Source organism: Lepidochelys olivacea (genome assembly GCF_965140295.1).
Source record: "Lepidochelys olivacea isolate rLepOli2 genome assembly, chromosome: 1".
Taxonomy (NCBI): Eukaryota; Metazoa; Chordata; order Testudines; family Cheloniidae; genus Lepidochelys; species Lepidochelys olivacea.
In genome coordinates this window covers 141,222,092-141,246,888 of record NC_140411.1, presented here as the reverse complement: position 1 = coordinate 141,246,888, position 24,797 = coordinate 141,222,092, and the positions used below count along the sequence as shown (strand labels likewise).

The window sequence follows — 24,797 nt, the reverse complement described above, 5'->3', positions numbered from 1 at the left end:
TCCCGCACTCTCACTAATTTTTCAACCTCCTTTTTATACTGTGTACATCAGAACTGTACATAGTATTTCAGTACTGATCTCACCAATGCTGTATACAGAGGTAAAATCACCTCCATATGGCTGCTCCAACTCCCTATTCCCCTGTTTATGCATCCAAGGATTGCATTAGCCTTTTTGCTGCAGCATTGTTCTGGGAGATCATGTTGAGATGCTTGTCCGTGACAACCCCCATTCTGGTATGGCCTGTATTTCTTAGATGTATAACGTTTCATAGATTCGAAGGCCAGAAGGCAGCACTGCAGTCATGTACTCTGACTTCCTGTGTAACATGGGCCAAAGAACTTCCCCAGAATCATGCCTAGAGCAGATCTTTTAGAAAAACATCCAATCGTGATTTTAAAATTGTCAGTGATGGAGAATCCACTATGAGCACTGGTAAATTGTTTTAATAGTTAAGTGTTCTCGTTGCTAAAATTGACACCTTATTTCCAATCTGAGTTTGTGTAGCTTCAACTTTCAGCCATTGGATTGTGTTATACCTTGCTCTGCTTGACTGAAGAGCCCATTATTAAATATTTAATACCATGTCGGTACTTATACACTGTAATCAAGTCACTCCTTAAACTTCTCCTGGTGAAGCTAAATAGATTGAGCTCTTTGAGTCCATCACTATATGGCAGGTTTTCTCTGAACCCTTTCCAATTTACCAACAACCTTCTTGAATTGTGGGCACCAGAACTGGACACAATATTCCAGCAGTAGTGGCAGCTGTGCCAAAGATAGAGGTAAAATAACTTCTCTACTTCTATTCAAATTTCCCCTGTTTATACATCCCAGGATCACATTCGTTCTTTTGGCTATAGCATCACACTGGGAGTTCATGTTCAGCTGATTATCTACCACAACCCCCAAATCTTTTTCAAAGTCACTGCTTCTCAGGATAGAGTCCCGCACCCTGTAAGTATGGCCTACAATCTTTGTTCCTAGATTTGTATATTTACGTGTAGCCCTATTAAAATGCATATTGTTTGCTTGTGCCCAGTTAACCAAACAATCCAGACTGATCTGAATCAGTGTCCTATCTTCTTCATTATTTACCATTGCCCCAATTTTTGTATCATCTGCAAACTTGAACAGTGATGATTTTATGTTCCAAGTCCTTAATAAAAATGTTAAATAGCATAGGGCCAAGAACAAATCATTGTGAGATGCCACTGAAAACACACCTGCTCAGTGACGATTCCCTGTTTACAGATATATTTTGAGACTTATCAGTTAGCTAGTTTTAAATCCATTTAATGTGTGTCATGTTAATTTTATATCATTCTATATTTTTAATCAAAATGTTGCACAGTACCAAGTCAAACACATTACAGAAGTCTAAGTATATTACATCAACTGTATTACCTTTATCAATCAAACTTGTAATCTCATCTAAAAAAATATGTAGCAGTTTGACAGGATCTATTTTCCATAAGCCCATGTTGATTTGCATTAATTACATTATTTTCCTTTAATACTTTATTAATCATCTCCTGTATCAGCCACTCCATTTTCTTGCCTGGGACTGATGTCCGGCTGATAGGCGTATAATTACTGTGGTCCATCCCACTTACCCTTTTTAAAAATTGGCACAGCTTTAGCTTCCAAGCTTCTGGAATTTCCCCAGTGCTTCAAGACTCATTGAAAATCAACATTAATGATTCAGTAAGCTCCTCAGCCAACTTTCTGATGCAAATTATCTGGACCTGCTGATTTAAAAATGTGTAGCATTAGTAGCTGCTGTTTAACATCCTCCCGAGATACTAGTGGAATGGAAAGAGTGTTATCATCACCATATAATGAGGCTATATCATCTGTTTTTTCCCCAAATACAGACCACAAATATTTGTTGAACACATCTACCTTTTCTGCATTACTACTGATAATTCTATCATTTCCATCTAGTAATGGACCAATATTGTGGGGTTTTTTTGTTCTTAAAATATTTCAAAAATTTCTTCTCATTGTCCTTAACTCTGCTAGCCATAGATTTCCCCTTGTGCCTCCTTTCTTCTCTTATCTGTTTTTCACAATTCCTAACTTCTGATTTATATTCATGATTATCAACTTCCCCATTTTTCAATTTGCTACATTTTTTTAATAGCTGACTTCTCTTCCCTTCCCTTCTAAAGCAGGGTGGTGTTGTTTTTTAACCAGTATAACCTTCTTGCTCAATTGTGGAATTGCTTTTTGGGGCATCTAGTAAGGTGTTCTTAAATGATTCCAAATGATCATTCACATTTTTCTGATTAAATTCTTCCTCCCAGATAATTTGCCTAATAATTGTTTTCAGCTTTGTGAAACTGGCCCTATTAAAGCACCAAGTACACATATTACTGGTCTGGACTTTATTCTGCATTTGACTGTATTAAAATGTACTGTGTATCAATGTTCCCAGTTTATCAAGTGATCCATATTGCTCTGTATGATTGCTCTGTCCACATCATTGTTTATTATGCTACCAACATTTGTGTCAAATGCAAATTTTATCAGCAGTGATTTTATATTTACTTCTAGCATATTGCTGAAAGGGTTGGATAGCATCAGGCCTAGTACTGATCTCTGCCAATCCCAGATAGAAGCACTTCTTTTCAGTGATGATCCCCCACTGACAACTCCTTTTGAGATCTATCAGTTAGCCATTTCTTAAACCATTTTGCATGTGCTTTGCTATTACACTGTTCTAATATTTTAATCAGAATGCAGCGTTGCCAGCCTCAGAAATCATGAGTCAAACCATCTCAAAATCCTGACACTGGCCCAAAAATAATGAACATTTTAAAAAGAAGACTATAGTGTGGTTTTGGTCTGTCATTTTTTTGATTTGTGAACTTCCCCTACCATCCCCAGTGTGTGGGTCTAAGATAATTAGTCTTGCCCACTCTCTCAAATGTATTGGATAAGGTGATTTTGACCCCTGCTCCAGGAGCGGTCACCCCACATCTATCCATACCATGCCCAGCAATTAATCTTGTCCCTCAGGTCAGCCCCCCCACCTCCATCAACCCCAACCCCAGTTCAGCATAGCCATCAGTCCAGCCACCCCCCATCAGCCCTCACCCCCTCAGTTCAGCCCCTACACCCAGCTTCACCTCTGCTCCACTTGGGGTTCTTCACTGCCCTTTCCCAGGCTGGGGGTGGATTCCAGGTGCTCTTCACCCTCTAGCTCTTCCCAAGCCAGATGCTGCAGAGGGCGGGGGGGAAGGAGGGGGAAAGCAGGGGCATTGTCCTGTCCGTATTTCTCACAGGAGGGTGAGGGAGAGGAACTTTGCTGAGATGCTGGGCTCTTTGCTCCCTCCTCTGAGAACTGCGAGTGCAGAGAGAGACTCTGCTGGCTTCTGGCAGGGGTGCTGGTGCCTCTCATGCCATCATGGGACAGACTCCAGAACCCCTGAAATCCTGTCACTTGCAAGAGCTGGCAATATGGAGAATGTTGTGTGGTAATAATACTTATAAAAGCCTCGGTATCTACACAGATACCTTTATCACTCAAACTTGTGATCTCAAAGAATGAAATCAGGGCTGTTTGACGGCTACCATAGGCGAGGGTACGATGGGAATTAAGTACTGTATTTAGACAGCTCCATTGTGAAGAACATACTTACATGTCTGAGGAGAACAGAATGATAAAAGATTACATCATTTTACCGAGAAGGCTCTTTTACTGTAAAAAAGAGTCTCACTGGTAGAAATAACAAAATTGTGCTGGGGTTCAAATGAACAAACACAGAATTTGCATAATGTAACTGCCTAGAATTTATAATGAGCCTAATTCTCCATGCGCTGCACCTCATGGAGCCATTCACACCTGCACAAAAGGTGCACAACGTGACTGGAAAATGCTACCTTCTCAGACAGCAGAGTTTTAGCCTCACTTTGCCCAGATATAAATGGCTACAAAATGTGCAAGGCAGCGGAGAATCAGGCCCATGAGGGCTAGCATTCAGGGGAGCAAAAGTGGTCCCCATTAAAGTCTTTACAAACAACTCCGCAAGTAATTAATATTACTACAATATTCCCTCGTTATTTCGTATCTATTTACTATCTATTTGCAAAAGCAAAATGTAAAGGTGTTAATGACGACCACTTAGCTTGTGCCGGTTTGTACAAACAACAAACTCAAAGAGCAGCAGAGCTGTCACTGCTATCCCAGTCAGTCTCCTTATGCCTTTGCAACACTGCCTCTCACAAGCTTAACTATCGTGGGCGGAGCCATTCCAATAACCACTTTAAGAGTTTTCTTAAGGTCAGTGATAACAGCATTAAATAAATTAACTGGTTGGTCCTGGCAGCCTCCAGACATCTGTTGAGTAGTTCTCTGTCTGTGACAGTCTTCCAGAGCCGAAGGTGACCTCTTAATTGTATTATGGCTGGGTGATCTACGGATTAGTGTTACTAAAAATAAAATTGTTCTGTCTTCCATCCCTCACGTTCAAGATAAGCCTGCCAAGTAGTAAATGTGTGGGGCCACTTAAGTCCAGTCTCAGTTTGCGGTTTCTTACACAAAGGGGACAACTTATTTTAATGCTGTGGAAAAGCTGGTTATGTTGTGAATTGATCACAAGAAGACTGCTATAAACCCACTAGATGGTTTAACTCCTGCCAGTGGGTCACATCAGCCCTGAAGGGAGATGAAAGCTAATTTCCATTGTCTTTTGATTTTTTTTCTTTTGATGTCATAAAAAAGGCAAAGTTTGTGCAACTCAGAGGAGAGGGGAGGGGAAGGACTATCTATCCCCCACCCCAGTGCAGCGGGTGGAGGGAGCCTTTTGTTTCCTACACACAGTCAAGCAGAATTTCCTCTCCCCGCCCCGGAGACCATCAAATAGTCAGACACTGTGATAAGAAGCTCACCCCACTTCCTGGCTGTAGCTCCCTTTGTCATCTCCCAAGCAGCTATCATAGACTTTACTTGGACATTCCCACCCTTGGGTGGGTATTATAGGCTTTGGCAGTGCACTGCAGCTGCCTCAGTGTCCCTGTTTTGGCTGGAGACCCTGCCATCCCCAGCCTCTGTACTGCCTCTGGATCCTTGGTAAGGGTAGGCAGACAGCTTATTTCCCTGACCTGGGCTTTTGTACTGGGAGAATGGGAAGTCCCTTCAAAACAGTGGTTCTTGTCACTCCACTGCAGTATAAGGCTGTCTCTCACCCTCCTTCTCCTCAGGTATTTCTCTGCATACACCGGGAAGGTAACTTGATTACTGTTGGATACTGGCAGCTCTCCTGTTCCAGTCCACGTGTTCCCATTTGGCCCATTCAGAGGGCAGGACAGTACCTGGGAGCTATAAGGATATGTTTGCACTGCAGTGTAATCACTCAGGCTCAAGCCTAACTCACCTTCTGTCTACACACACTTTGCGCTAACCTAGGGCTTGGATCTAGGCTCCCAGCACCCCACAGGATAGAGATTCCGAGCGTGAGTCAAGCCAGAACCCTGGGTTCAAGTCCTATTGCTTTGCAGTGTAGATGCAGCCCCACTGGACTTGTGCTCTGGGAGTCCGCCAAAAGTATCCCACAGGCGACTTTCTTTGTGCTCCGGACGGGCAAATTTATGGGATAGTCAAGTTTTCCCACTCTGCACCAAAGGCTAAGGGCTACAGTGGCCGCATTTTGGGAGGATGCTTGGAAATCTGGGATATGGTTGGTTGGACTGGGACCCGCACTGTAGGCACAGGAGCACCAGGTTGAGATTCAGAATTCAATAATTCCTAACCTCGGGTTACAAACGAGTGTAGATGCTCAAGTCCTAGGTTAACAAACCTAGGGTCAGGGACAGGGCTGGCTCTCGGCACCAGCAAAACAAGCAGGTGCTTGGGGCGGCACATTTCTAGGGGCGGCATCCCGGCGCCGGCCATGCCGCCCCTAGAAATGTGCCCCCACCACCCCAGCTCCCCTCCACTCCGCCTGCTCCCCTGAGCACGCCGCCGCCGCTCCACTCCTCCCCGCTCCTGCCCAGGCTTGCCGCACGCTAAACAGCTGTTTGGAGCAGCAAGCCTGAGAGGGAGGGAGGAGAAGCCGAGTGGCGGCACGCTCGGGGGAGGTGGGGGTGGTGGAGCGGAGGAGAGCAGGGGCGAGGAGTAGTTCCTCTACCCCCCTCCCTTCCGCTCTGCCTGCTCCCCTGAGCACGCTACCTCTCCTTTGCCTGAGAGGGAGCGGGGAGAAGTGGAGTGGCACCGTGTTCAAGGGAGCAGGCAAAGCGGAGGTGAGCGAGGGTGGGAGGTTGCAGGGGGGGGGCCGCAAGAAGCAATGGGGGCGGGGAAATGCAGCACACCCGGGGGAGGAGGTGGGGCCGGGGATTTGGAGAAGGGGTTGGGAAGGGGTGGGGTTGGGGGCGCAGCCAGGGGCGGGGGGAGCACAAAAAGAAAAGCAGGGATGGCCAAAAATTTTTTTGCTTGGGGCGGCAAAAATCCTAGAGCTGGCCCTGGTCAGTGAGCTTGAGTTCTACTAAGCCGGGGCTTGCGTTACAGTATAGACATCCCCTAAGAGGTCTGGTGAGCAAGATCCAATGATTCAGAGCAGACTGAGTCAGTCAGGAGAGGAGAGCTGCCAGAGAGAGTGAGAGGGGCTGGATCCTGAGAGAAAGCTGAAGGCAGGAGAGCAGCAAGAGAGTTTTTCCAAGCCAGAGAGCCAGAGCAGGAGGGCTGGAGAGAGCTGAAGGCAGGAAGAGCAGAAGCAGGACAGGGAGATGCCTGCTGGCTTGAAGCTAGAGAGCCAAGGGCCAGGCAGGGAAGCCGCGGAGGGGCTTATCCACTGACCTCTCCAGGGCCAGACAGCTGGGCCCAGAGTAACCATGAGAGGGCCAGGGGGAATGTGGAACTGCTGCCGGAGAAAAGATTATCTCCCAGCAGAGAGGCTGTGGAGGGTTGGGCTCTCACTGGGATGGCTGTCCTGGCAGAGGGACGGAGGTGTGGCAGAAGACACTGGGTATGGTGAGAATTAAGGTAGGTCATCAGAACTACATGCAGTGGGGTGATATGGACTATGGTTTATTATGGACTGTTTGCACTACATTTAGTTAATAAACTATGCTGATGGACTAGAAGATAAACTTGTATGAGTTACTGGGGACTCAAAAGGGAAACTGACGTGAGGGGCCACTGGCAGGACATCCCTGAGGCCAGGAGGGGGTGCCCAGGAAGGAGCCTTGTGGTTACAACCCCTAATTTGAGTTGAAACCTCAGCATTGTTCATATCCCCTTTTTTTCTGAACTCCCTGAAATCGTCTCCTATACACGTCGGGATTACTTTAAACTTTTGCAACAATCCCTAGAGACCCCTCTGTCCATAAGGGTGAAAATGTCCAAAGCCTTTATCCCTGGCAGTAGTGGAGCCAGATACCGTACCATGGCCTCCTGCCCCACCCCCCCATTCAACTCACACCCCATTTCAAAAGTATCTAGAAACACATCCATGTCACCACCAGCCCCCCCCAAAGTGAGGAAGTAATTTGGAGTCTGTGCCACCCACTGGGCCAGGTACGTGGGGTCTGTCTTCACCTATCAGATTAGGGTTTCGCTGGCACAGCCTCCATCTTCAGCAGATGTTGATTCTTTCCCTCTCCTCACTCCCCTTATGTTGGTGCTGGTGCTGCGACTGTTGCTGCTGGTCTTTATGCTGCTGGTCCCTCTCCAGCTGAATCCTCTCTCGGTCCACCTGTGGACCTGTCCAAATTCCCAGTTGCGGTGAGGCAACCCTCTTCCCAGCTTCCCTCCAGGGAGTTGGCTCCAAGATCTCCTAGGCCTGCTGGCCCCTCTGCCAGTGGGCCGGATGTTCCCTGCAAACCTGGACCATCGTTCCTCTTCTGATCTTGAGAATCCAACAAGTCGACTAGCTGTTTCTTTGTCTGCGCATCAGTGCTGAGCTGCCTTTCTCTGCATAGCTCAAGCAGCTGACCTTTCTTCAGCTGTCCATAACTCATGTTCACCTCTCTTTTTGCTATTCTTTTCCTGAGAAGACTATAAAACTTTACTCTGTGCTTCCCCCTTCTGTGCTACTTACTTCCACTGCAGTAGGCACTAATGGCAAGTTACACTGCCATAGAGCTCACATATGCTGCCACCATATATGTCATAGGTCAGGGCAACTGCACGCATATTCCCCCTCAGTGCTCCCTGAAGGCACCCACTCTAGGCTTCCAGCTCCTCAGCCATCACCTCTGTTCAGTAGAGACCCGCATCTCTCTCTCCTGAGCAGGGTTTTTCCAGGCTGCACAGCTCCCTGCCCACACTGTAATATCCCCAGCAAGCCAGACTGACTACACAGGCCAGCGTCTGTGCTTGGCTTGCTCTCCGAAGGCTATAAATAGTGTAAGTGTCAGCAATTACACATTATCACACAGCTCTTCGCAAGTACACATATTCATTCTTATGGTGAAATCACTACAGAGAAAACATATTGAAAATAATAAAAGAACTTACACACACACTAAAAAGCTTACCAGAGATCACCCCAACTCCAGCCTCAGGCTCTAGTACCTGGCAGTCCTTCAAAACCCACAACTGGGTTTCCCCCAAGTTCATAACTGTCTCAGTTTCAGAACCAGAACCCATGACTAGTTCAGCCTTTTCTTTATACAGCTTGGGCCTTTAATCTTGACTTCATGGTGTGACTTCTCACTCAGGACACCTAGAACTGCAAGCCACTGTGTTACCCCACCACCTTAGCAGGAGTAAGCTTTGCTGATAAACTATTTGTCAATCCCATGACACACCCAGCTGTTTGCCTGGCCAGCAAACTCCTCAGGACTCAGCCAGTCCACACCTTGCCTTGTAGGTAGCAATCAGCAAACCCGAGTTCCCCAGAGAGGTCACCCAGCAGTGCCCAGTCCCTCTCACTGGACACACACAGGAGTTATTAAGTTTGCTGCCTCGAAAGGGACAGAGTATGCACCAGCCTGTTAGGTTGGCGGAGGACTCACCCTCTGCCGTTAATACACAACATCGAGATGGGTTTTGTAATAAAACAAACAAAGAACAGAGACATAAGTGATACTAAGCACAAATGTAAGACAGGTGTGGTTTCAAATAAAACACAACACCCTTTCTGGTGACTAAAACTTCATTTAAGCACATTACAATCTTTGCCTAAGCAGTTTTCTTACTTATGTCAAATTACCAGTGTATCTTGCCTTTCAGGTCAAGAGGGTCCAGCTTTCATAGGCTCAAAGGGTCCTATGCTCTATTATTCCCTCAGTGATGGATCCCTAAAATGTCTCTTTGCCCACCCCCACCATATTACCCAAAGACTGTGTCCCTGTTTCAAGAGCCAGGAAGTTTTCCTGGGGTGCAGATTCTGTCCCCTGGTGTGTTTGTAAATGGGCTTCTTCCCTACTCCTCTAGCGTAATGGCTTTGTTCATCTTACATGGAAGTGTCTTTCTATTGTCCTCTGCCTGTAACCAAGCAGGTCAGACAGGTACATACACATTCCTTTGTCTAGGGCAGTCTGAGGTCATGCACTGCCTCCCAAATACATTTTAAGAACGTATTTCCAGCGCACATCTATAACTTTTCATATACAGGCTGGACGCACATCCTGCAATGATTTTTTCCTTTGAGAGCTACATTATGACAATAACTTGTTGGGGCAAGGAGTGCATCAGATTGATGTCAGTTACAGTACGGGGAAGCCTTCTGCCAGTTGGCACTGAGGCGTTCCGGGGGTGTGTGTGTCACACGTGTAACAAGTGATTCATAAATAATTACCCTCTCGTGAGGGCATAGTTTCAGAAGGCTGGGGAGTTGCATAACCGGAGGTTTGGAATTTCATTCACCTCTTCCCAGGTAGTCCCAGGAAATCCACTGCACATGTATCGTCCCAACAGTCTGAGCTTGTCTGTTACATTTTCAGTATTCACAACCTCCCACCCCAACAATCAATCCCGGCCCATGATAATACATAAAACTATTTGTTTAATACAGTGGATCTCAAAGATCCTCTAACTCAATTCACTAAAGGCGCCCAAAGCTATTGCAGGAAAGTCTGTCACAACATGCTTGACAGCATAGTTTTGGAATTTAAAGCAGTTCATGTTTTCAGTTATTATCCACAAGCTTTTATAGGCTGGTATTTCCTTGCCTGGAGGAAGGAGGGATGGCAGCTACTCGTTTGTAACAGAAAAATATGTTAATGAGATATTTACCTGCCAAAATATGTTAATGAGATATTGAACTTATGTTTGCACTGCTCTACAGTGACTGTAGGAAAAGTACTATAGGGACTAGAGTCCAATTATGCTCTGGAAGAGCATAATACAGAGCATTATAAGAGCATTATACAGTTAGACACAGATTTGTTGTTAAGGGGTTATACTGTGCTTTCAAATGTGATTCAGAAAAGTGTCCGCCATGCCCCAGTTTCCCAGAATTATCAGCTCCCAGGAAGGAACATTGAATACAGAGCGCCACATGCCACCAAAGGGTTTGACTCCCTTTTTCAGCCACGCCAGTCAAATTAGGAGCTTCTTCCACTCTTTTCCTGTTCCCAATCTCAGCTTCCTCTCTGAGTCCCAATGTGCCTTCCCTGTCTTTGCAGGAAGCAGTCAGTGAGCAGAGGTAGGGGGCCAGGGAGGGAGCTGCAGTGGCTAGGAAAGGGGTCTTGAGAGGGGCAGATCCCCAATGGGTGGGAATGAGGAGAGAACAGGCTTCTTCATAAAGAATTCTCTTTCCTGCATAAAGCTTTCAAAGCCCAGCAGTGGTGCTATTGCAGAGACCCCTTCCTTCTTGCTGGTCTCCCCGATTCCTTGGGAGTCCCCAGCTGTTCCCTCCTCCCTAGGGAAGGAGACGGTCTTCGTGTCAGAAGAGCATCAGAGAAAAACAGCCTTGGAAGGAAGGAAGAGTTGGGGTGGGTGGGTATCTCTGGGGCAGCCGGAGGCTGAAGGAGGGAGCAGCTGGAGGCTCTTTTAACTATCCAGCTCCTGTTTGCAGTTAGTAACGTGATGTGCTGGCTGTTTGTCACATCCTCTTTCTTCGTTTCTATTTCATCTTTTATTCGTGTGAGCAACAAGTAGTCCTTCTGACCTTGGGAAATTCCAGGTTGGTGGCTGAGCAGACGGGCTGGAATTGATTTAATCCATTTCTAGAGGATAGTGCTGCTGCCCACGGTAAATGGGCTGATCCATGCCCTCGTGGTGTGAGCATTACTGGCACCTGGGAGAGCCAGGTTTGAGTCCTAATTGCAGCCCTTAGCACCTAGAACCTTCTTACGCAAATAGTCCCATTGCCCTCAACATGGCAGGGGGACAAAGGCAGCCCAAGCAGGTCTGCTTGCACCTGGCCTCGCTAAAGCCCTTCTGCTAGCTGGGAGTAACCCTTACTGGTTCCAAAGAGACTTTAATTTGAGCTAGAAGGATGAGATCCTGCAGGCAGGAGTGGAAAAATGAAAGCAACCTCAGGGGGATCCTTCAGTAGAGAAGACCCCTTCAGCAAGGGGAGCAACGGCGGAAGGATTATTATACATAGCTCAAAACTGGAGGCCTTGCAAACATCCCACAAGGTCAGAGGAAGAATCTCATGAAAGCAAAGCCCCATGAGTCCACCTTAGGGTGCTTCTCACAAATCCTGCAGAAGCGAGTCTCAGAGCCTGGGTCAGCTGACTCGGGCTCATGCTACAAGGCTAAAAATAGCAGTGTAGGTGTTCTGACTTGGGCTGGAGCCAGGGCTGTGAGAGCCAGAGGGGGAAGGATCTCAGAGCCCAGGCTTCAGCCTGAGCAGGAACATCCCCACTGCTATTTTTAACCCCATAGCAAAAGCCCTGTGAGCCCCAGTCAGTTGACCCCAGGCTCTGAGACTTGCTGCGGCAGGTCTTCTTTTGCAGTGTAAATGTACCCCCTCCCCCACTGGGGACGTGGTGTGCAATGTCTGTGCAAGGTTAAGAAGGAGTTGTTAAAATAAATGAGTGCATCAGAGAGTTGAAATGATGAGAAGGGACTCCCCTCTCCCCATGAGTTCTGCTGTGCACTTTTTATGTTGCTGAGACTCCTCAGTGGCAGAGTGAAATGAAGCCTGCAGCTCCGCAGGTGTCCATGCGTCTGTTGCAGTTTATGATCTGGCCTAACAGTGTGCCACCACCATGCCAGAGGAGAGCTGACCGTGTGAAAACACGGCTTGAATCCACACGCCACAAACACTCTGAGCAAACAAAACCAGGCAATAAAAGCAGCCGGACTTTCCTTGGATTAAACTGCTCGTTTCTCTTGCAGAGTGTCCCTATCATAAACCCCTTGGGTTTGAGTCAGGAGCGCTTCCTTCCGACCAGATAAGCTGCTCCAATTCAGAGCAGTACACCGGATGGTATACTTCATGGACTGCAAACAAGGCCCGACTTAATGGCCAGGGTTTTGGGTAAGCCTAACATCCCTGCAAGTGCATTACAATGTTGAGTGCTGTGCAGCAATTCAACCAAGCACGATGCAGAGTTTTAGGAGTCTTGATACTAACGTTACAAAGCAAAAAAAAGGGGGAAATGAAGTAAAGTGAGAGGAACAAAAGGTGCCTTAAATATTCAGTGGCATTTCCACCTGCTTATACCAGGGCTGAATCTGTTTCAGAGAATGTCGTCTCGCCAAGGCCATTCCTAGTACATTTTCCAATAAAAAGCTGGAGTCTTAGGCCCAGACTATGGTACCACTGTAGTCACTGGAGTTTTGCCCCGGACCAAAAGATTTGTGCTAAGATTTTCAAACATGACCAGTGATTGGACTCCTCAGTTTCTCGCTGCCTAACCCGAGACACCTTATTTTCAGAAAGTGCCGACCACCTGCTCGCTTTCAGTTGGGCACCTAAACATGGAGGTACCACAAATCACTAGTCATTGAAAAAAATTCTTGTTCTTGACCCTTAATGGATCAGTTCCTTTGCATTCCTTCCTTTCCTGTCTGATTCCCCCGGGACTAACACCTGTACTGTATTCTTTGATTTGCCTGCTTCCGACAGGTGTGCGTGGCTCTCCAAATTTCAAGACAATGGGCAGTGGCTGCAGATTGACATGAAAGAGGTCAAAGTTATCTCCGGGATACTCACACAGGGGCGCTGTGATGCAGATGAGTGGATGACAAAATACAGTGTGCAGTACAGGACTGATGAGAATCTGAACTGGATTTACTACAAGGACCAGACAGGAAACAACAGGGTCAGTGGGAGGAGCATTTTGGTGAAAATGGTTTTAAGCTAAATGCAGATTTTGGCTCACAATGGGTGATATCCCATGTGGAACACCAAGAATAACCCTTTGTGCCATTAAATCAAATTAAGTTATAAGAGCGACTATGGGCCAGACTTTCTTGCACCTACACTCGGCTCAGAGCTGGAAGGAAGGGTGTTAGCTAGTAGATTGCATTCCTTGATGCCAGTGCTGGTTTGTAACCCCAGACCTCAGCAATACTAAAAGAAACTGCCAGGAAGCTCTAAGATATGCCTCTGGTGTGACATATCTTAATGAACCCCCACCAGTGGAGGATTTGGCATAGCAGAGTTCTGCTTCACCACATCCTGATATGTCCTTTCCCAACCCATTCACCAGCCTACAACAGGGGTGGGCAGATGGCGCAGGACCCAGATCTGTCACAGCTATGCCAGCAGGGAGTTCTCCTCCTACAGTGGAATTCTCTGCTGGCCTTATGCAGCCATTTCCTTTGTACCATTATAGAGAATCCAGCCTGAGAAATCCAACTCATGTACGTGCAGGGTAAGGAAAGACTGGGATTATGCTCACTCTTGTCAGGAGCTCTACTAATTTGACCCCTTGCCACTTTCTGTTTAGCAAAGCCGTAGCTATAAATATGCAAATTGACCAATATAAATAAAGAGGCATGAGAAAACACAGAGGAACACCCAAAACAGAGTAAAAAGAAGGGAAACAAAGGCCTGCATCCCTCAAGGGCAGGAACCCCTTGTAGTAGATCTTACTTTAATTACAACAAAAGGAAACCACACAGTGATCCCTTACTATTGGATGGAGGGAGACCACCAGGACCCTGGGTATTCCCTGTTTTAAGTCCAGAGACTAGTTTGCAAACTGGTAGAATCGGTGGCACTGTAAGGAACTTTTCAATCACAACCCCAGTCTCTTTTCGAAATCCGACCTCAACGTTGTGCTCTTGGGAGGACGTAGATCATTCAGTAATACTTTGTCAGCGTTAGATAAGGGCAATGTCGTTAGATGAAAGCTGGTGGATTACAAGTGACTGCCACTACAGCAAATAATATTTGGGAGTTTTTGTCAGAGGGACTCCCGTAATATAAGCAGTCAGACATAACAGCAACTAGGGAGCGAAAGGAGTCTGAATGGGTCTTGTGTGAACCAGGTGTACACAGGATGAGCTCTCTGTAGGGCGTGAAGATCAGGAATTTCACAGGAGCCGGAGGTTATGCTTTCCCCAGGAACATCTTGGGATTTGTGATGAAATCTGGTGAAATCTGGCACAATTTTAGAAGGCCAAACAGTTTTCTTTTAATGGCGGTACTGGATTCCAAAATTAAGTACAGCAGGACAAGGAAGCCGGCACAATCTTCAGAAAGTGTTGCACCGCTGTGTTAACCCTCAGGCCAGCTGGAGCCCCGAGCGTCACAGAAGCCAACCTCATTCCCTGTTCAGCTTGCTGCTAGCAGCGGGGCATGTATAGGGCTGCACAGAGCAGCGCTCATTCAAAACATTGCCTTTGAGAAAAAAGTGGAGCTCAGCCTTGTCGTTGTTTAAATACACAATCAGTGACACCCCTTACGGCAGCTGGCAGTGTGACAAAGCCAGGCCAAATTGCAAAGGGGAACCTGCCCAGTGCGCTGCAGTAGCAGGGGAACAAAGCACAGAATGCAATCCACACCCCGAGTCTGAAGAGGAGATGTCTCACATTCTCCCAAAATACACAGGTGGCCTGACTCTCATTGACACTATGTCATCTTTACTGTGTTTCAGAGGGGTGGCAAAGAGCCCTAGTACAAATGCGAACCAGGCCCTTCGAATTAAAAATGGCAATTCTTCACTGCCCTTCTTGGGTCACTTTTGTTTAAAAACAGTGTGTTTTTTTGGGGGGGGACAAGAACAATAGGTCTGAATCTCCCCAGACTTACACTAGTTTTACACTGTTGTAACTCCACTCCTGATGCTTTATGCTGACTTGGTGCTAGAGTAACTTTAAACCAGTAGGCAGAATTGCACCATTCACTGTCGAAATGGAAGAGGTTTGTTGCGAATGACCAATATTGTCATCAGCACTGCCTGGTGCATACTTCACACCACGTCATTCAGCAATTCACATTCTTGGCTTGCGAACTGGTGAGCGTGAAAATGGATTGTCACATAATCTGGGGAAGGAGGAGATCTAGCTCTTTAACCCACTCTGCTCTGTGCTAACCTGCCTTTTTGTCTCTCGGTGTTGTGTAGGTTTTCTATGGAAACTCAGACAGATCATCCATTGTCCAGAATCTCCTGCGCCCTCCGATTGTTTCCCGCTACATCCGATTAATACCGCTAGGCTGGCATGTACGCATTGCCATCAGGATGGAGCTGCTGGAGTGCATGAGTAAATGTGCTTAAAGTCCAACCATGCGTGGTTTTCAAAGGGGTGCGAGGAGAGTCCCTAGCAAAATGTAGAAAGACAATAAATATAATGATGAGGGTAGCAAAGATGGGCTCGATTTTACCATAACAACTCGCAGCCTGCACAATAGGGCTGCCCAAGGATGGAAGTCAGAACAGAATCTGGCCCCAGTTAGTTTTGTTGAAACTGATTTCAGGAGCTGAGCTGTGTGGAGAGCCCCAGTTTTGTGTCTTGAAATTGTCGTAGTGAAAACACAGGTTTGGGGCAATTTCATCTGCTCTCAGCAGAGCAGGAAAATGTTGAACCTGCTGCCCTCATTCCAGAGGCCAGAACAAAACGTTTACCAAAAAATCTCCCCCCTCAAGACCAATATTTTTTCACAAGGGCTGCAGTGTGTCCTCACTTTCCACTGATGCCAACGGGACTTGCATCTGGGAACTAAAGTCCAGCAAAGACTTAATTAGATTTTTAAAAAACCTTTGCATATGATTTCACACAGCTCCAGTTTCTGGTTATAATATAGTTTAGTTGCTAATCTCCTCTTGCGTAACATTAAAAGAAATTGTACTCTATGTTTACTAAAAATGGGTTAGAGGTTTAAAGTGTATTCAGTAAGAGTTTAGAGGGTTGCTTAAAATTATATTTGATGAACTGTAAATGTGATTTGAACATTTAGGTGTTTATGAGTAAATAATGAAAGCAAGCTCTTCATTATATATGTGTATTGCTCCCACAAATATATATACAGTGTAAATGCTCATCCTGTAAATTGAAGGGCTTTCTGGAATTGAAAAGGATTTTAACAGCACATAAAATAATAAAGCCAAAGTTTATTATAGAAGTTTCTTGATTTTTGAGGGAGAAACATTAGCAAAATAAGGAAAATTGGCTATACCATTTTTATCATGCTTTTTCAGCCTAGATGGATGGCTTCTTTCATTGTTGCCTATTCTTAATTTATCGTACAGGACTTGCTAGAGTAGATCAGACTATAATTCTTTCAGGTCCAGGATCTTGCCTCTACCAACGGACAACCAGCAGTGCTGTACATGGTGGGGGTGAGCGGCACAGGGAGAAGGAATTATTTCCAGATTCCTGTCATGATCACATTATGTGAAACTTGAACCCACCAGCACATGACTCAAAATGTTGTTTTAGACTTAACAACTAAATCAAATGCTTTTCATATCCAATCTTTGTATGTACATAGTTCTGTTCACCCGAAGTACTTAGAATACTTTTACAGGCATTAAACAAATTTCACACTATACCTGTGACGTAGGTAAGTATTTTTAGACTCATTATACACTGACTTGCTAGTGCTCACACAGCAAGCTAGTGCCAGTACTGGCCGCCTGACTTAGGCCAAAACACTCCATAGAGTTGCATAAGATCTTGTTCCTCATGCAGGCATCAGACCAAGCAACCAATTCCACCTCCACAGCCTGTTGGATTCTGGTGCTACTGGGCTATGCAGATAGTAAGTATAGATGGTGATGCTGTGTTTCTAGTGTAATGCACTGGTGTGTAGATGGACAAAGAGGGGACCTTGCAGCACACTCATCAGTGGGTTACACTAGTTCCTGGCTTCCCAGTCCCTCAGGAGGAGTCACCAGAGGCCACTGAGCCTCCTGAGCAAGTGAGTGTTTTAGGTCAGCCAGAAGGAGTAGCACATCTCATTGCTGGGGAGGCAGGGAATGTGAAGAAGTGGGATGGGACCCATAATATTAATAGGCTTTATACAGGGCCAAGTAAACCTAGGGCTGACCTAGAGCTCTACTGCGCTAAATACACTCCCTTTTTCAAGATGAACTTTACCTACCATCACCAAACCCACTTCTATTGTTGGGTTACTCACAGTTCTCTGTAGTTGTTATGAATTGAATGAACTCTGTTGTCAGCCAGCCTCACCAGCTCCCCATCATTTCCTCCTGCAGATCAGTAACAAGTGTGTTCAATAAATGGCAACCCAGCTAGTAACGTCTCACCATTGTGGGGGTGCAACCATTCGCTCCAATTGTTTCCTATTCATTTTAATACAACCTTGCATTACCTATGTCAGGTCAGGACACCCAAACCTTCTACCTGAAGGTAAACCTGTGATAGCAGCCAGAGCCCCGCACCAAAGTGTACTGAAAGGTTCCTACTTCATCACTGCACTTTGACCCGTTATTAAGATTGGTAAAGAAGCACAACTGAAATTGTTCATCAGTTCTGGAGAAGCACCTGCAGTATTACACATTGGATGGGCCCCTCATCAAAGCCTGGGTTTGTTTAAAAAAATCCCTCTCTCTACTCTTGGCGTGCTGCTTACTCCCACTGGAACCAATTGCAATGCTCTCTGCCTCCTCTTGCTATGGGCTCAATCCTGCCGCCTCGAACGCAGCCCCATATCACACTGTATGTTCTGATGGTGTCATGGAACGGTTTTGTGGGTTTCTCACATAGCTGACTGCAGAAATCAGTCAGCAGCAAAGGACCAATTTGCAGGAGAGCAGGTTTGTGCCCACAACACTTTGTAGATCCACCAGTGAGAATTCCTTGAGATAGACAGGGCCTTAGATTACTGTGGTGATTGTAATCATTACCCAACCAGCTTTATGCCTAAAGTGGGATTATGACAGCTACTTCAGGGCTAATAGTTTTTACAGTTTCTGCATCAGTCTCAAAGGACTCAAGGAAAATTGAACACAAAGGGGGAAGAAAGAGAGAAAGAACAGCAACAAAGGCCAGGCTGACAACTCACCAGTGACGACAACTTTACAAGTCTGTATATATTCAGGATATTACTTAATGGGGGGGACGTGAGATGTGACAAAAATGTGGAACACACCTTTTGCTGCAGTTAATTCATCATGCTTTATTCATTCATGGTGGCAGATGGGGTGTGGTACATGGTTCGTTTGAGGCCCCTGATAATAAATCAGAAATGTAAGAACTATCTGCTGCTCTGGCAAGTTTGCAGACTTCTGCTCTTTTGCAAGAATAGGCTAACGGCTGCAGTGCTACAGGAAACACCTTTCATCATCAGCGTGGGGTGTTTCCTGTCATGTTTTCGTTGGCCTCTTGCCTCCCAAGCATAACTTTTAAAAAAAAAAGGGGGGAGGGGGTTCCCCCCCATGGAGAAAGTCCATTCTTTAGCAGCAGGTTGGAAAGTCTTGTTTTGCCATCTTTTGTGTGAAGGAGGTTTCTAACATACCATGCTAGGTGCACAGAGCCCAGCCATGGCCTTCCCAGAACTCTCCCTGAAGCCAAAGGGAATTCCACATGCACAGCACTTACAGGACTGGTTTCTGGGGCAACGAAATGCCACTGGAACATTGCAAATAAAACAAAATTTTGATGGGGTTTCCCTGTTTGAAATAACCGTAGCCCACCTATAAAACGAGGCTGAGAGCCCAAGTGTTTCTTGGCCCAAGATAGTAACCACCGAGTTAGCAGATTGCACCCTCGTTTTATGATTACGTTGAAATGTCTTATTCCTCTTACTGTTGTTAGCTACTACTCCCCACCTGTCCCATCCCATGTCCACAGCAAACATGTCCTCCTCAGCGCCTGATCTCCACCCCTCTGAATCTCAGACCTCTCCCTTCCTCTGCTCTTCCTTGCACCTCAGCAAAGCTTGGCTCTATTTTCCCCAGAAAGTGCAATTCCCTTTTTAATTTAAACCCTATTAGATCTCCATGGGTCGTGAAGGGGACTGCGTGGGATGGGGGGCAGCAGTCGGGGCAACAGTTTCTGTTGTGGGCGTGTGAAAGGGGAACGAGCCAACTGGCCTGGGGGACTGCGCACAGTGACTACTGAGCAAGATGTATCTAACCTCTTAACAGGGGAGACCGACATAGACACCCTGCACCCTGATTGGCTAATAATGGCCTTCAGGCAGAGTACAGTGCTCTGTATGCTGTCTGGTTGCCGAGAAAAAAATGGAGTTATTATGCAAGTCGCACACCTTTCGCAAGTGAAGGGAGCACCGTAATGTGAAATAAATTCTTGATTAGTGGTAAATAACTGAACTGTGCTCTTAGCAGATTAGATCATTGTAGTCACTGGAGCCTAATAAATAGCACATCAGAATTCAATGGGTTCTTGCTCTACTATATAATAAAATGAACGCTGGGCAGGAGTAGAGTCTGGGCAGGGAGTCCCTGTGTTAAACCTCTCCTCAAAACACACCCCTATGCTTGTCACTATTCCCTCCCTTCACACAAAATGATAAAGTAGCATGAAGAGGCACATGCTAAATTTCCCAGCTCACTTACTTAAAAACATAGGAACGGCCATACTGGGTCAGACCAAAGGGCCATCCAGCCCAGTATCCCGTCTGCCAACAGTGGCCAATGCCACGTGCCCCAGAGGGAGTGAACTGAACATGTAATGATCAAGTGATCTCTCTCCTGCCATCCAGCCCCACCCTCTGACAAACAGAGGCTAGGGACACCATTCCTTACCCATCCTGGCTAATAGCCATTAATGAACTTAACCATCATGAATTTATCCAGTTCTCTTTTAACCCTGTTATAGTCCTAGCCTTCACAACCTCCTCAGGCAAAGAGTTCTACAGGTTGGCTGTGTGCTGAGTGAAGAAGAACTTCCTTTTATTTGTTTTAAACCTGCTGCCCATTAATTTCATTTGGTGACCCCTAGTTCTTATATTATGGGAACAAGTAAATAACTTTTCCTTATTCACTTTCTTCACACCACTCATGATTTTATATACCTCTATCATATCCCCACTTAGTCTCCTCTTTTCCAAGATGGAAAGTCCTAGCCTCTTTAATCTCTCCTCATATGGGACACGTTCCAAACCCCTAATCATTTTAGTTGCCCTTTTCTGAACCTTTTCTAATGCCAGTATAGCTTTTTTGAGATGAGGGGACCACATCTGTACGCAGTATTCAAGATGTGGGCATGCCATGGATTTATATAAGGGCAATAAGATATTAAAAAAGGGATAGAGAATAAGATGGAGAATGATTCCTAACATCCTGTTTGCTTTTTTGACTGCCGCTGCACATTGCATGGACGTCTTCAGAAAACTATCCAGGATGACTCCAAGATCTGTCTTCTGATTAGTTGTAGCTAAATTAGCCCCCAACATATTGTATGTATAGCTGGGGTTATTTTTTCCAATGTGCATTACTTTACATTTATCCTCATTAAACTTCATTTGCCATTTTGCTGCGCAATCACTTAGTTGTGTGAGATCTTTTTGAAGTTCTTCACAGCCTGCTTTGGTCTTAACTATCTTGAGCAGTTTAGTATCGTCTGTAAACTTTGCCACCTCGCTGTTTATCCCTTTCTCCAGATCATTTATGAATAGGGTGAATAGGATTGGTCCTAGGACTGACCCTTGGGGAACACCACGAGTTACCCCTCTCCATTCTGAAAATTTACCATTTATTCCTAACCTTTGTTCCTAGACTTTTAACCAGTTCTCAGTCCAAGAAAGGATCTTCCCTCTTATCACATGACAACTTAATTTACATAAGAGCTTTTGGTTAGGGACCTTGGCAAAGGCTTTCTGGAAATCTAAGTACACTATGTACACTGGATCCCCTTTGTCCACGTTTGTTGACCCCCCGCAAGGAACTCTAATAGGTTAGTAAGACTTGATTTCCCTTTACAGAAACCACGTTGACTTTTGCCCAACAATTTATGTTCTTCTATGTGTCTGACAATTTTATTTTTTACTATTGTTTCAACTAATTTGCCCTGTACTGACGTTCGAATTACCAATCTGTAATTGCCAGGATCACCTCTAGAGCCGTTCTTAAATATTGGCGTTACATTAGCTATCTTCCAGTCACTGAGTACAGAAGCTGATTTAAGGGACAGGTTACAAACCATAGTTAATAGTTCCGCAATCTCACATTTCAGTTCTTTCAGAACTCTTGGGTGAATGCCATCTGGTCCCGGTGTCTTGTTACTGTTAAGTTTCTCAATTAATTCCAAAACCTCCTCTAGTGTCACTTCAATCTGTGACAATTCCTCAGATCCATCACCTACAAAAGACGGCTCAGGTTTGGAAATCTCCCTAACATCCTCAGCCATGAAGACTGAAGCAAAGAATTCATTTAGTTTCTCCGCAATGACTTTATTGTCTTTAAGTGCTCCTTTTGTATCTCGATTGTCCAGGGGCCCCACTGGTTGTTTAGCAGGCTTCCTGCTTCTGATATACTTAAAACACATTTTGTTCCTTTTTGAGTTTTTGGCTAGCTGTTCTTCAAACTCCTTTTTGGCTTTTCTTATTACATTTTTACATTTAATTTGGCAGTGGCTATGTGCCTTTCTATTTACCTCACTAAGATTTGATTTCCACTTTTTAAAAGATGCCTTTTTATCTCTCACTGCTTCTTTTACATGGTTGTTAAGCCATGGTGGCTCTTTTTTAGTTCTTTTACTCTGTTTTTAAATTTGGGGTATACATTTAAGTTGAGCCTCTATTATGGTGTCTTTGAAAAGTGTCCATGCAGCTTGCAGGGATTTCACTCTAGTCGCTCGCTGTACCTTTTAAATTCTGATTAACTAACCTCATTTTTGCATAGTTCCCCTTTCTGAAATTAAATGCCACAGTGTTGGGCTGTTGAGGTGTTCTTCCCACCACAGGTATGTTAAATGTTGTTATATTATGGTCACTATTTCCAAGCAGTCCTGTTATAGTTACCTCTTGGACCAGATCCTGAGTTCCACTCAGGACTAAATCGAGAGTTGCCTCTCCCCTTGTGGGTTCCTGTACCAGCTGCTCCAAGAAGCCGTCATTTAAAGTACCGAGAAATTTTGTCTCTGCATTTTGTCCTGAGGTGACCTGTACCCAGTCAATATGGGGATAATTGAAATCCCCTGCTATTATTGCGTTTTTTATTTTGATAACCTCTCTAATCTCACTTAGCATTTCATCGCCCCATCAGTGTCCTGGTCAGGTTTTATTGCTTATTGCTGCACCTCATCCTTTGTCTACATTTTTCTCTTTAGCTCAGACATTTAATGGGCCTGGGAACAGGCTTGCTTATTTAAATGTAAATAATAGCACCACAATTATTACTACAGGAGGAAACTCTGTTCTGGTCCCACCTCTGCTACTGACTTGCTACATAACCTTGAGGAAGTCACTTAATCTCTGTCTCATCTGTAAATAGGGATAATTAAGGCTAAGATTTTGTCACGGATATTTTTAGTAAAAGTCAGGGACAGGTCATGGGCAATAAAGAAAAATTTATGGAAGCCGTGACCTGTCCCTGACTTTTACTAAAAATATCTATGACAAAATGGGAAGCCCCTGGGCAGCTGCAGGGGTCCCTGACCATCCATGGGGCTTTTGAGTTTCAGGGTCCCCCTCCACCACAGCTTGGAGCTGTGGGGATTCCCCTGCAGCTCCCAGCCACTGTGGGCTGAAGTCACGGAGATCTTTGGAAGTCATGGATTCCGTAACTTCCGTGGCCACCGTGACAAAATCATAGCCTTAAGGATATCACCTCACTGGGTGTTGAGAGGCCTAATTAAGTGGTCAGAAAGTACTTTGAGAACTTCATTTTTGTTGCTCCAACTCAACATGAGTGCAAAGCATTAAAGTAACAGCGTGACTGATAATGTGATGAAAGCACAGTAAAATGAGCCAAAATACATTTATTAAAATCCAAAGCTATTCCTAATACAGCTTTTTATTAACATATCAGTGTCATTCTAACTCACTGACGTAAGTGTCTCCATGTACAATCAAACCAAATTGCGGCAGGAAAGACTGGAAGAAATGGAGTGAGGTAGTGCTGAAAAAGGAATGTGCTGGGAGTGGAAATTCAGCTGGTAAGTATTGGTGACAACTTTTAAAACCCTGTCACTCATAATGACTTTGAAATAGAAGCAGTGAGAGCCTGACCTTGAAACGGCTTGCAATTTAATTAGATCAATTTTTAGCCTGGAAGGACTATAAAGTGACAAACAAGGTCACTGTGTTGAGTGGTCAAACCAGCCTGGACACTGAGTTGCCAACTATAAATTAGGCAATAAGCATCTGCCGGAGGCCTTCCTATTGAACTACTATACACCACTTATCTGAGCCAATGACCCTTCCCTCCTAATGGCTACAGGATGGAATTTTCCTTTCCGACTGTGGGAGAGAATTGAGACCACTTCTCTCTCTGTCTTAGCTGTTGGGAGGGAGACATCACCTCCTTACCTAGCTCCCGGGGAAGAGGGAGAGCCTGTATTTCCAATCTCTTCAAGGAGGGCTAGGCTCCACTCTTTCCCAGTCCTTTATGGTTGCCAGGAGGACACACACAGCTGAGCTGGAGAGAGAAGTCAGTCAGAAGAAAAGGAAATTAATCCAAGCAGTTCACTTATGATAAGAGATTTTCTCTCTGTAGGGGATATAGGAAAAGGAGATGAGCAGATAAAACAGCTGAACACCAAGTACGTTGTGAGGTCGATAAATGAGGAACACAGCAAGGAAAGGTTGTAAGAGTAAAGCTAAACAAGAGAGCTAGAGGAAATAGAAATTTCAAATGGATTTCTGGCCACCAGCATTTGTGGGAATTTTGGTTGTTAGGCCTGTGGTACTGGATGAAATGAAAGCTACAAGAGCAGTGGTTTGCCTGCTTCAAAAGTGAACTAAGCCTAGTTAAATGAAGGCATCAGCCAGTGTGGTGGTTTGTTAGCACCGGCAGAAGCACTTACTACTTGGGGGCGGTATTGAGGGTAACTCACTCCAGCCCACGGGGAGCTGACAGCTCTGCAGAAACAGCACACTCCACATCCTGGAAGTCACAGGATGAGGCAGAGGGCCGAGAGACAAGGTCTCCCTCCCTCCATAGTGCTGCATCTGATCACCCTTTGTGAGAACGATGGCCCAGGGTCTTTGGCAATGATAGAGGAGAGAGAGGCTCAGACGACTCTCCCCAAGGAAACCAAAATTATTTAAATTTTCTGAGCATCAACAGCCTGCTCAGTGCTAGACAAATAAAAAGGATACTAACCCAGCCACAAGTAGCTTACAAGTTAGTGTAGACAATGTGGGGACTGAATCAGTGATCTAAGGAATCTTGCAGAGTTCATTGTGACTTTGTGGAAGCAGCATATTGAAAGGAAGGATTTAAAATCCTTGAGAAGTGTTTTGGTGTGTATATGAGGAGGCATTTAAGCATTGAGGGCAACATGACTGTGAGGAGCTAGAAAGGCGGCACATGAGGGAGATGTGGAAAGATATGAAGGGAAGAGGGATGGG

At 45.4% G+C, this 24,797-nt stretch overlaps 1 protein-coding gene across 1 annotated transcript in view; it reads left to right on the top strand.

Moving 5' to 3' along the window:
* RS1 (retinoschisin 1) overlaps window positions 1–15,573 on the top strand; it is a gene marked incomplete at its 3' end in the record, with an annotated part of 29,160 nt that extends 13,587 nt beyond the window's left edge. The window contains exons 5-7 of the mRNA XM_084617551.1: window positions 12,242–12,383; window positions 12,975–13,170; window positions 15,421–15,573. Coding sequence (XP_084473677.1) covers window positions 12,242–12,383; window positions 12,975–13,170; window positions 15,421–15,573 — 491 coding nt within the window. The remainder of the gene's footprint in view (window positions 1–12,241; window positions 12,384–12,974; window positions 13,171–15,420) is intronic.
* Between the last annotated feature and the right edge of the window lie 9,224 nt (window positions 15,574–24,797).